Source organism: Anomaloglossus baeobatrachus, chromosome 4 (assembly GCF_048569485.1).
Source record: "Anomaloglossus baeobatrachus isolate aAnoBae1 chromosome 4, aAnoBae1.hap1, whole genome shotgun sequence".
NCBI lineage: Eukaryota > Metazoa > Chordata > Amphibia > Anura > Aromobatidae > Anomaloglossus > Anomaloglossus baeobatrachus.
The window spans coordinates 405,027,731-405,041,082 of NC_134356.1; the positions used below are offsets into that span (position 1 = coordinate 405,027,731).

The 13,352-nt window shown below is 48.8% G+C and overlaps 1 protein-coding gene across 1 annotated transcript in view; it reads right to left on the reverse strand.

Annotated features, from left to right (window-relative positions):
* Positions 1 to 4,573: 4,573 nt before the first annotated feature.
* RBM17 (RNA binding motif protein 17) overlaps positions 4,574 to 13,352 on the reverse strand; it is a 73,268-nt gene continuing 64,489 nt past the window's right edge. Inside the window, exon 12 of the mRNA XM_075345328.1 lies at positions 4,574 to 5,243. Coding sequence (XP_075201443.1) covers positions 5,146 to 5,243 — 98 coding nt within the window. The 3' untranslated portion in view covers positions 4,574 to 5,145. The remainder of the gene's footprint in view (positions 5,244 to 13,352) is intronic.

A 13,352-nucleotide genomic window follows, 5' to 3' on the forward strand; every position in this document is an offset into this window, starting at 1 on the left:
ATTAGAAGGGCTGTCCAGTGACGGTAACATATCACCTACAGCAGGGTTCCCCATCTCCAGTCCTCAAGGCCCACCAACAGTGCATGTTTTCAGGATTTCCTTAGCATTGCACTGCTGTTGGAACCAGCACCTGGGCAGGTAATTACATTATCACCTGTGCAATACTAAGGAAATCCCAAAAACCTGCACTGTTGGTGGGCCTTGAGGACTGGAGTTGGGGACCACTGACCTACAGGATAGCTGATAACATAGATTGGTGGGTGCCCGACAGCTGGGACTAGAACTATCTGCAGAATACGGCCCTTTTATCGTTGTTACAAAAGGAACAGCAGTGCACATGCCCATCCGCCGCTCCATTCTTTCTCCATGGGGCTGCTGGATAAAGATGAATGCAGCGCTAAGAAAACCTATGCTGAAATATATAGCTTCCATTTCAGCAGAGCTGAACTATGTACGCAATTGTAGAAATACTGGACTTTACAACATAAATCTTCATGAAATAAAACGTGAGTACAAAAGTTAATGCCACTTTGTAATTCCCTTCAATCTGAAGCTTAAAGCTATTCTCATTATTCCCAGATTGAGCCAAACTCCAGCATCTATTTCAATAGTTGTCAGAATTGACAAAATTAGCAATTAAAAGTGAAGGATGCCAGTTCTTCCAGCAGTTTACACTACAATCAATAAATGGCCTTAGCTTGATTAAAGCCAAGGACTAAAAAGGGAATGTAAAATCCATTTGTGCGACCAGACGATGATCTACAACTTCATAGTATGTCATTACCTGCTGTACGTGCTCACAACCGATAACTGGCTGAAGTTATGCTTTATTCATATCCTTGTGTACAGCAAGCTAACTGCGACCATATTGATTGGGAAACGTTAGACACTGACGTTATAGAGCGCACTTTTTAGGCAACTGAACATGCGTCATTGTTCTCAACCCAAGTAGAATAATAACAGAAATAGAGAGTCACATTGCAGTTACATGGACGCTTATTGCAGATCACACAAATAAGCTGTTTGCAGCGCAACTTGGCCATTGATGACGAAGATATAACCACAGCCAGCGCATCACAAGTTGCTAGTAAAGTACAAACCATACAAGACAGACCAACAATTGTATTGCTATTTTTCTGTACATTAGGACAACATACACAATCTTACATTGTCAAATATTAAATTCCATGTTTCTCTCCTTCATCAAAACTTACAGATGGCAGATAACGTTCTCCTGGCATTGGACAAACCCAGACTCATCCATCAGACGACAAAGAAGGGCGATTCGGCACTCCACAGAACGGGTCCACTGCTTTGGAGTCAAGTGTCTGTGTGCTTTACACCACTGCATCCACCTTTTGGCATTGTGCTTGGTGATATAAGGCTTGAATGTAGCCGGTGAGTACTGGAAACCCATGCCATGGAGCTTTCCATGTACTGTATTTTTCGGACTATAAGATGCACCGGACCATAAGACGCACCCTGGTTTTAGAGCAGGAAAATAGGAAAATAAAACTTTAAGCAAAAAATGTGGTCATGGCACACGGTTATGGTGCGAGGATCTGCTGCTGACACTGTTATGGGGGTAATGTCCCCAAATTCTCTACTAAGGTACCCCATCCTGTTAATGATCCTCCTGCCTTGTGTTTATTATAATATTATATATATATATATATATATACACACACATACATACATACACACACATACAGTGCTGGCCAAAAGTATTGGCACCCCTGCAATTCTGTCAGATAATACTCAGTTTCTTCTTGAAAATGATTGCAATCATATTTCTTTGGTATTATTATCTTCATTTATTTTGCTTGCAATGAAAAAACACAAAAGAGAATGAAACAAAGATCAAATCATTGATCATATCACACAAAACTCCAAAAATGGGCCAGACAAAAGTATTAGCACCCTTAGCCTAATACTTGGTTGCACAACCTTTAGCCAAAATAACTGCGAACAACCACTTCCGGTAACCATCAATGAGTTTCTTACAATGCTCTGCTGGAATTTTAGACCATTCTTCTTTGGCAAACTGCTCCAGGTCCCTGAGATTTGAAGGGTGCCTTCTCCAAACTGCCATTTTGAGATCTCTCCACAGGTGTTCTATGGGATTCAGGTCTGGACTCATTGCTGGCCACTTTAGTAGTCTCCAGTGCTTTCTCTCAAACCATTTTCTAGTGCTTTTTGAAGTGTTTTTTGGGTCATTGTCCTGCTGGAAGACCCATGACCTCTGAGGAAGACCCAGAATTCTCACACTGGGCCCTACATTATGCTGCAAAATTTGTTGGTAGTCTTCAGACTTCATAATGCCATGCACACAGTCAAGCAGTCCAGTGCCAGAGGCAGCAAAGCAACCCCAAAACATCAGGGAATCACCGCCATGTTTGACTGTAGGGACAGTGTTATTTTCTTTGAATGCCTCTTTTTTTTCCTGTAAACTCTATGTTGATGGCTTTTCCCAAAAAGCTCTACTTTTGTCTCATCTGACCAGAGAACATTCTTCCAAAATGTTTTAGGCTTTCTCAGGTAAGTTTTGGCAAACTCCAGCCTGGCTTTATGTCTCGGGGTAAGAAGTGGGGTCTTCCTGGGTATCCTACCATACAGTCCCTTTTCATTCAGACACCGACGGATAGTACGGGTTGACACTATTGTACCCTCGGACTGCAGGGCAGCTTGAACTTGTTTGGATGTTAGTCGAGGTTCTTTATCCACCATCCGCACAATCTTGCGTTGAAATTTCTCGTCAATTTTTCTTTTCCTTCCACATCTAGAGAGGTTAGCCACAGTGCCATGGGCTTTAAACTTCTTGATGACACTGCGCACCGTAGACACAGGTCTTTGGAGATGGACTTGTAGCCTTGAGATTGCTCATGCTTCCTCACAATTTGGATTCTCAAGTCCTCAGACAGTTCTTTGGTCTTCTTTCTTTTCTCCATGCTCAATGTGGTACACACAAGGACACAGGACAAAGGCTGAGTCAACTTTAATCCATGTCAACTGGCTGCAAGTGTGATTTAGTTATTGCCAACACCTTTTAGGTGCCACAGGTAAGTTACAGGTGCTCTTAATTACACAAATTAGAGAAGCATCACATGATTTTTCAAACAGTGCCAATACTTTTGTGCACCCCCTTTTTCATTGTTTGGTGTGGAATTATATCCTATTTGGCTTTATGACAATTTGTTTTAATTTTTTCATTGAAGACAAATTAAATGAAGATGATAATAAAGAATTTGTGATTGCAATTATTTTCAAGAAGAAACTGAGTATTATCTGACAGAATTGCAGGGGTGCCAATACTATATATATATAAAAATAAATACATAAATTAAATCTTCCTCATCCTGGTATAGCCCCCATCCTGCTATATACTGCCATCCTAGTATGTGCCCCCATCCTTCTATATACCCCATCCTGGCATATGGTCGCATCCTGCTATATACCCCCATCCTATGTGCCCCCATCCTGCTATACGCCCCCATCCTGGTATATGCCATTATCCTGCTATATGGCCGCATCCTGCTATATGGCCGCATCCTGTGGCACACAAAAAAAATAAATAAATAAACGTTCATACTCACCTTTCCTCGCTCCCTGCAGCATCGCTCGTCCTCATGGCTATGTCAGCAGCTGCGCCGCTGGAGTGTGTGGAGCCGGCCACGATCCCTGCAGCACCGTGATCTCCTCCTGTCTGTGCCGGCCGCGGCTGTGTGGACACGTGCGCACAGGGATGACGTCATCTCTGTGAGCACTGCTAGTCTCCACACAGCTGCGGCTGGCACAGACAGGAGGACATCACGGTGCTGCAGGGATCGTTGTCGGTGATTGTACTGATTCACTGCACCCTGTGCTGATGATAATGCGCGGGGGGCAGTGAATACGGCCACACATGATCACTCTAGGCTGTAATTGCCAGGGGTGATCAAAAAAGGAAAAAAGTGCATCTTTTAGTCTGAAAAATACGGTAATTTTTGCACTGATGTTATTGCCTTAACAAGTTTTGATCCCTGCAATTATTGCGTTAGAATCTATTATGCACTATTCTACTTAAACGTTGGCGACTCAGCTATATAATGTTAGCTGGTCTGCCACATTGTGGGCTGTGGTTACTAAAATACTTCCACTTTTCAATAATAGTACTCACATTTGATCATGGAACACTCTGGAGGAAAGAAATGTCACAAATTGACTTGTTGCATCCTATTACAGGCCCCCGTTCCAATTCCACAATCTCTAGAACAAGCCATTCTGTCACAAATGTTTGTAAAGACAGATTGCATGGAGAGGGGCTGGATTTTCTATACCTCCTATGACTAACATATGGGCCCCAATATTTTTCTCCATGTAGTGTATATCTCTTTTAATCACATTTGATATACATTTTAGAGAAGTTACTTACAACGGTTACCTGTTAATACAAATAAGCACATATATTAACCATAATATTTTATTGATGTCCACATTTGAGGATGGCCTTTTGCTATAATTGTCACTTGTGTTCTATAATGACGTTTGTACCTTGTATAAAATGCTAAATCTTTTGGCATAAATGAGGCCAATGATTCATTGAAGTGATAACTTTATTTAGAAAATGAAAAATATAGAAGAAAAATGTTTATACACAACTAAAAAAATGTATCTAAACATTGGTACAAATCTAAAACCCTTGACACGAGGAGGTTTTATACTGGGAGCTATGGTGGACTAGTTAGAATTATTTCCTACAAGAGATAATGGTTGGTGCAAATCTAAGATGTAAAAATGACACTAAAAAAAATTATCTTTCGTGATCTCATCCAAAATTCCTCTTTTTTGGATGGGAAAAAAAAATCAAGTTCAGTTGGACAAAAGAAACTGATTAAAAACAGCAAAAAAATACCCCAAACAGTCGGTCTGAATTTAGAGGGAAGATCTTGCAATATCTTGACAATCACATAACTGTATTGGATGGAAAGCGAAGAACCGTACAAAGACACAAGATTGGTGCAGTTTTAAAAGGTTCTTTATACTATAAAAACAAGAAAAAACCTCATCACAATAAACGTGATAAATTTACATCAAAGTGGATGACACACATGGTCCACAGCACTCTGAAGAGACTGCTCTCCTCAAAGTATAGGACTACAGTCACAATTATTCTCCAAGGTCCAGAGTTCTGAATTTGTCCAGGTTGTAGAAGCAAGCCTTCACTATCCGACCACCAAAATATCGTCCGTTGAGGTCCACCACAGCTGGAGAAACAGAGGGAAAAAAAACAAAACAAGGTCTTTAGTCACAAGAGTGTTCACCTCATCTATAATAAAGACCTCCAATTCACATTAAAGTCAGTAACCCTCCACCACAGCACGGTAATAGCGGGTTGGGTCCGACAATCTAATGGGAACGACAGCCACTCAACTCTTCCCCAAACGTGAGGTCGGGGACATAATGCTGGGATAACGTGAATTTAAAGGCCTGACACTTTTGCGGTGATTGAAAACACCAGAAGGATCAGCCAAGCCATACATTCATGTGTATGGAGTCAGGAGAGAATACATACAACTATTAAAAGAAAAAAAGGGAATTTTGTTTACTTACCGTAAATTCCTTTTCTTCTAGCTCCTATTGGGAGACCCAGACAATTGACAATTGGGTGTATAGCTTCTGCCTCCGGAGGCCACACAAAGTATTACACTTTTAAAAAAAAGTGTAACCCCTCCCCTCTGCCTATACACCCTCCCGTGGATCACGGGCTCCTCAGTTTTGGTGCAAAAGCAGGAAGGAGAAAACTTATAAATTGGTCTAGGGTAAATTCAATCCGAAGGATGTTCGGAGAACTGAAGACCATGAACCATAAGAACAAATCAACATAAACAACATGTGTACACAAAAGAACAACCAGCCCGAAGGGCACAGGGGCGGGTGCTGGGTCTCCCAATAGGAGCTAGAAGAAAAAGAGAATTTTGTTTACTTACCGTAAATTCTTTTTCTTATAGTTCTGACATGGGAGACCCAGACCATGGGTGTATAGCTTCTGCGTCCGGAGGACACACAAAGTACTACACTAAAAGTGTAGCTCCTCCCTCCGAGCATATACACCCCCCCGGATGACAAATCCAACCAGTTTAGTGCAAAAGCTGAAGGAGGACATCCACCCATAAGTAGAGATAGAGTCAAACCCGGAATAACCGGAACCTCTGTCTACAACAACAGCCGGTGAAAAACACACGGAACAAGAAAGCTGCCAACAGGCAACAGGGAGGGTGCTGGGTCTCCCATGTCGGAACTATAAGAAAAAGAATTTACGGTAAGTAAACAAAATTCTCTTTTTCTTCATCGTTCCTTATGGGAGACCCAGACCATGGGACGTCTCAAAGCAGTCCATGGGTGGGAAATAAACAGAAACTGAGAAGTAGGCAAAACCTAACTTCACAAATGGGCGACAGCCGCCCGAAGGACGCGTCTGCCCAAGCTCGCATCTGCCGAAGCATGAGCATGCACTTGGTAGTGCTTCGAAAAGGTGTGCAGACTAGACCAAGTGGCAGCCTGACAGACCTGCTGAGCCGTAGCCTGGTGCCTGAAGGCCCAAGAGGCACCGACAGCTCTGGTCGAGTGCGCCTTAATCCCCGGCGGGGGAGGCACCTGAGAACATTGGTAGGCATCGGATATGGCCGACCTAATCCAACGAGCTAGGGTCGGTTTCCAGAGTATGCAACGCTTTCTCAAAGCGATGCACAGGGGCCGGACAAAGGGAAGGCAATGAAATGTCCTGGTTAAGGTGGAAAGGATACACCACCTTAGGGAGAAAGTCCGGAGTCGGACGGAGAACCACCTTGTCTTGGTGAAAAACCAAAAAGGGTGATTCCGAAGAGAGCGCAGCCAAATCAGAGACTCTCCTGAGAGAAATTATGGCCACCAGAAAGACCACTTTCTGTGAAAGACGAAACAACGAAACCTCCCTAAGAGGCTCAAAGGGGGGTTTCTGTAAGGCCGTGAGGACCAGATTAAGGTCTCAGGGATCCAGAGGCCGCCGGTAAGGCGGAATGATGTGAGATGCGCCCTGCATGAAGGTGCGCACCTGAGCCAGCCGAGCGAGACGCCGCTGGAACAACACTGACAGAGCCGAGACCTGTCCCTTGAGGGAATAGAGGGACAGTCCTAGCTGCAGACCGGACTGTAGAAAGGACAGGATGGTCGGCAAGTAAAACGGCCAAGGAGCATGGCCGGAAGAACGACACCAGGACAGGAAAATTCTCCAAGTCCTGTGGTAAATCCTGGCCGAGGAAGACTTCCGAGCCTGAGTCATAGTGAAGATGACCTCGGAAGGAATGCCTGAAGCCGTAAGGATCCAGGGCTCAAGAGCCACGCCGTCAATCTGAGAGCCGCAGAATTCTGGCGGAAAACGGACCCTGTGAGAGAAGGTCTGGGCGGTCCGGGAGATGCCACGGCACCTCTACGGACAGACGGAGCAGGTCTGGGAACCAAGCTCGCCTGGGCCAGTCTGGGGCGATGAGTACGACCCGACGGCCCTCCATTCTGATCTTGCGCAGGACTCTGGGCAAGAGAGCTAGAGGGGGAAACACGTAGGCCAGACGGAACTGGGACCAATCCTGAACCAGCACGTCCGCCGCCAAGGCCTGAGGATCGTGGGAGCGAGCCACGTAAACCGGGACCTTGTTGTTGTGCCGGGATGCCATTAGATCCACTTCCGGAGTGCCCCACTTGCGGCAGATTGACCGGAACACTGCCGGATGCAGGGCCCACTCGCCGCTGTCCACGGTTTGAGGCTGAGATAATCTGCCTCCCAGTTTTCTACGCCTGGGATGTGGACTGCGGATATGGTGGACTTGGAGTCCTCCGTCCACTGAAGGATGCGTTGAATTTTCAACAGGGCTAGGCGGCTGCGAGTCCCACCCTGGTGATTGATGTAGGCAACTGCTGTCGCGTTGTCTGACTGGACTCGAATGTGCTTGCCCGCCGACAGGTGGTGAAAAACTACGAGAGCTAGGAGTACAGCCCTGATTTCCAGCACATTGATCGAGAGGGCTGATTCGGACGGAGTCCAAGTGCCCTGTGCTCGGTGGTGGAGAAACACTGCTCCCCAGCCGGATAGACTGGCATCCGTGGTGAGAATCACCCAGGACGGGGCCAGAAAGGAGCGTCCCTGGGACAGAGAGAGGGGCCGAAGCCACCACTAAAGAGAGCTCCTGGTCTGTGGCGACAGAGCCACCAGCCTGTGCAAGGAAGAGGTCCCTTGTCCCAACAGCGGAGAATGTCCAGCTGCAGGGGACGCAGATGGAACTGGCAAAGGGAACCGCTTCAATTGACGCCACCATCTGACCCAGCACCTGCATGAGGTGCCTGATGGAATGACGGCGGAGCCTCAGCAGAGAGCGAACCGCCAGATGAAGGGACTGCTGTTTGACTAAGGGCAGCTTCACAAGTGCCAGCAGAGTCTCGAATTGCATCCCTAGGAACGTAAGTTCCTGGGTTGGGGTCAGAGTGGACTTGCAAGCGTGGCGAGAGTGAGCGAGACACTCCGCTGAGAGTGAGCGAGACACTCCGCTGACAGTCTGCACTGGATGAAGCCTTGACTAGAAGGTCGTCCAGGTAAGGAATCACTACCAACCCTTGGAGGTGCAGAACCGCAACCACTGCTGCCATGACCTTGGTGAATACACGAGGGGCCGTGGCTAACCCGAAGGGGAGAGCCACGAATTGGAAACGTTCCTCTCTGATTACAAAACGTAGCCAACGCTGGTGTGAAACTGCGATTGGCACATGCAGATAGACATCTCTGATGTCGATGGATGCTAAGAAATCTCCTTGGGTCATTGACTGATCGCAGAGATTCCATGCAAAAATGCCGCAACTGAACATGCTTGTTGAGAAGCTTGAGATCCAGGTCGGAAAGCACCGTCCTCTTCGGGGACTAGGAAGAGATTTGAGTAGAAATCTCAGAACCGTTCCCAGTCGGGAACTGGTACAATTACTCCATTGGCCTGCAAGAATGCCACGGCCTGTGAGAAGGCGGCGGCCTTGGAGCAGGGGGGAGTTGACAGAAAAAATCTGTTTGGCGGGCTGGATAGAATTCTATTCTGTAGCCGTGGGAGATGGTAACCCACACCCACTGATCGAAGACGTGTTGAATCCACACGTTGCCCAAGAGGGAGAGCCTGCCACCGACCAAGGACGTTACTGGCGTGGCCAGATAATCAAGAGGAGGCTGCCTTGGTGGCAGCAGCTCCTGCGGACTTCTGAGGACGCGGCTTCATGCGCCAGTTGGTTTACGGACCTTGGCTGAGTTAGTGGACGAGGCCGAGGGCTTAGAGGACGACCAGTTAGAGGAACGAAAGGAACGAAACCTCGAATGGTTCCTGCCCTGGACAGGTTTCCTGGGTTTGTGGCATGGAAGTACTCTTCCTGCCAAAAGCTTCCTTAATAATTTCATCCAGTTGTTCACCGAATAGACTGGTCCCAGCAAAAGGGAGTCCAGCAAGGAACTTCTTAAGAAGCATCTGCCTTCCACTCTCGAAGCCACAGGAGCCTGCGGATAGCCAGGGAAGTAGCCGAGGCCACCGCAGTGCGGTGAAAGTCTCCAGCATGGCAGACATGGCATAGGATGAAAAGGCTGAAGCCTGGAAGTTAAGGCAACCATTTCGGGCATAAAGTCCCTGGTGAGGGAATGCATCTCCTCCAGAGAAGCAGAGATGGCTTTGAGAGCCCGCACTGCTGCAAAAGATGGGGAGAACGTGGCCCCTGCCGCCTCATATATAGATTTGGCCAGAAGGACAACCTGGCGGACAGTGGGATCCTTAGAGAGGTGCCGTCAGCCACTGATACAACTGTCCGGGCTGAAAGTCTAGACACCGGAGGGTCCACCCTTGGTGAATGAGCCCACTCCTTGACCACCACTGGTGGAAGGGGGAAACAGTCATCAGAACCACGCTTTGGGAAGCGTCTGTCAGGACAGGCTCTGGGCTTGGTCACAGTGGCCTGAAAACTGGAGTGGATAAGGAACACACTCCTTGTTCTCTTAGGCAAGGTATACTGATGCTTTTCTGCCAGAGGGGGTTGCTCCCCTGATACAGGCGGATTGAGGTCCAGTACAAATATAATGGACACAATCAAATCATTAGCATCTGCGTCACTTTCGGACAGATCAATGGGGTACATGGAGAAGCGTCCGAGCCCCCAGTAAAGGCATCCTCCTTGTCCTGCGAGTCAGCTCGTGAACCAGAGCCGCGGGGCGAGGAAGAAAAGGGGACCCTGCGTCTCCATTTTAGGAGGACGGGGTCTGAGACCAGATGAAGAATCCTCTGTGAGCTTTGCTGAGCGAGTCGTAGCAGCAGAAGCGCCCTGAGAAGGGGGCTGATGCATGCTCAGCAGTGTCCGGGACAGCTGTCCCCTGGAGAGAGGGATTCTACCCAAGCCGGGGGTTCAGCCACCGGAGCCGGAGCAACCGGAGAGACCACTGGGGATGAGCCTCCAGGCTGAGGCACCACTATGTTAGAGCAGGCATCACAATGTGGTTATGTGCTCGGTACAGGCAGTACGAGCCTACAGCAGTGCATAATAAGAACAGCCTTGCAGCCTTGCTCTGATGTGAGACATGCTGCAGAAGTGGGGGCTCTGTCCAGAATGACCCCCAGCAGAGTATATAAACAGAGTATATAAGCAGCTGCACAACCGGAGGTTGTGGCTTGCCAGACCGTTTAACATAGGGACATCTCTGAGCCCTCCAGATCCCCCAGCCCAGGCCCCCATTTGTCACAATGTGGTTATGCAGACATTGAGAACGCTGAGAAAATGGCGCCGGAGCGAGGAGAGGGGGCGGGGCCTACTCTGAGAGCTGGATCCGGAGGGCAAATGAGGTATACAGGGGAGGGAATCCTTCCTCAGTGAGGAGTGTCCGTTCCCTGTGCTGAACAGCCGCTGGGCGGAGCCACACTGTCCCTCTGCATGACTGACATGCAGAGGCAGTGAAATCGAAACTAGGCCTCAGGCGAAGCCGGGGCCTAGATTTAAACATGCGGCCAGCGTGCAGGCACCATCGGCGCGGTTCTCCAGTGAAAACTGGAGAACCGGCCGGAAATGTTAACACAGTCATAAAACACACTCTCCCCAAAATATAAAAGTACAAGGGACCCCTGGAAAGACCACTGTCTGTGGTAATAACGTCTCAGTACTTAGCTTGTGAGACACAGGTGCCAGGTCCCTGGGGGGTGATCGCTCCGTCCGGCAGGATCCTGAAAGGGCTGCGGATGGAGACCGGTCTCCTGCAAAGCAGTGAGAACCGTGATGACTCCCACTTCAAGCCAGAGCCTCAGGGGATGGTGAAGGAGCGCGGCATGTGAAGGCTCCAGCCTTGTAAAATCAACTTTAACAGCACCGCCGACACAGTGGGGTGAGAAGGGACATGCCGGGAGTCCAGATTGGACCCGCTTTTCTTCCAAATCTTTGAAATCAAAAATCAAAATTCAGAGAATGCATGTGTGTGTGTGACCTCCTGAACACAAAGCATTGAACTGGTTGGATTTGTCATCCGGGGGGGTGTATATGCTCGGAGGGAGGAGCTACACTTTTAGTGTAGTACTTTGTGTGTCCTCCGGAGGCAGAAGCTATACACCCATGGTCTGGGTCTCCAATAAGGAACGATGAAGAAAAGGAATTTACGGTAAGTAAACAAAATTCCCTTTTTCTTTGTCGCTCCATTGGGAGACCCAGACAATTGGGACGTCCAAGAGCAGTCCCTGGGTGGGTAAAAGAATACCTCAATAAAAGGAGCCGAAAACGGCCCCCTCTTACAGGTGGGCAACCGCCGCCTGGAGGACTCGCCTACCTAGACTGGCGTCTGCCGAAGCATAGGCATGCACTTGATAGTGCTTCGTGAAAGTGTGCAGGCTAGACCACGTAGCTGCCTGACACACCTGCTGAGCCGTCGCCCGGTGCCGCAAAGCCCAGGACGCACCTACGGCTCTGGTAGAATGGGCTTTCAACCCTGAAGAAAGTGGAAGCCCAGAAGAACGGTAGGCCTCGAGAATCGGTTCCTTGATCCACCGAGCCAAGGTTGGACTTGGAGGCCTGAGAGCCCTTACGCTGACCAGCGACAAGGACAAAGAGCGCGTCTGAACGGCGCAGGGGCGCCGTGCGAGACACGTAGAACCGGAGTGCTCTCACTAGATCCAAAGAGTGCAAATCCTTTTCACACTGGTGAATTGGATTAGGGCAAAAGGAAGGCAAGGAGATATCCTGATTTAGATGAAAGGGGGATACCACCTTAGGAAGAAATTCCGGGACAGGACGCAGAACCACCTTATCCTGGTGAAAAACCAGGAAGGGGGCTTTGCATGACAGCGCTGCAAGCTCAGACACTCTCCGAAGTGATGTGACCGCCACCAGGAAGGCCACCTTCTGAGAAAGACGGGAAAGAGAAACATCCTGCAGCGGCTCAAAAGGCGGCTTTTGAAGAGCCGTCAGAACCCTGTTAAGATCCCAAGGATCCAACGGACGTTTGTAAGGTGGGACCATGTGGCAAACCCCCTGCAGGAACGTGCGGACATGCGGAAGCCTGGCTAGACGCTTTTGAAAAAACACGGAGAGCGCCGACACTTGGCCCTTGAGAGAGCCGAGGGACAAACCCTTGTCCATTCCAGATTGTAGGAATGAAAGAAATGTGGGTAAAGCAAACGGCCATGGAGACAAACAGTTATCAGAGCACCAGGATAAGAAAAGTTGCCAAGACCTGTAATAGATTTTGGCGGACGTTGGCTTCCTGGCTTGTCTCATGGTGGCAATGACATCCTGAGATAACCCTGAAGACGCTAGGAGCCAGGACTCAATGGCCACACAGTCAGGTTGAGGGCCACAGAATTCAGATGGAAAAACGGCCCTTGTGACAGCAAGTCTGGACGGTCTGGCAGCGCCCACGGTTGACCCACCGTGAGATGCCACAGATCCGGATACCACGACCGCCTCGGCCAGTCTGGAGCGACGAGAATGGCGCGACGGCAGTCGGACCAGATCTTGCGTAGTACTCTGGGCAGCATTGCCAGAGGGGGAAACACATATGGCAGTCGAAACTGCGACCAATCCTGGACCAGAGCGTCCGCTGCCAGAGCTCTGTGATCCTGAGACCGTGCCATGAAGGCCGGGACCTTGTTGTTGTGTCTCGATGCCATGAGATCGACGTCCGGCGTTCCCCAGCGGCGACAGATCTCTCGAAACACGTCTGGGTGAAGAGACCATTCCCCCGCGTCCATGCCCTGACGACTGAGAAAATCTGCTTCCCAGTTTTCCACGCCCGGGATGTGAACTGCGGAGATGGTGGAGCCTGTGACTTCCACCCACTGCAGAATCCG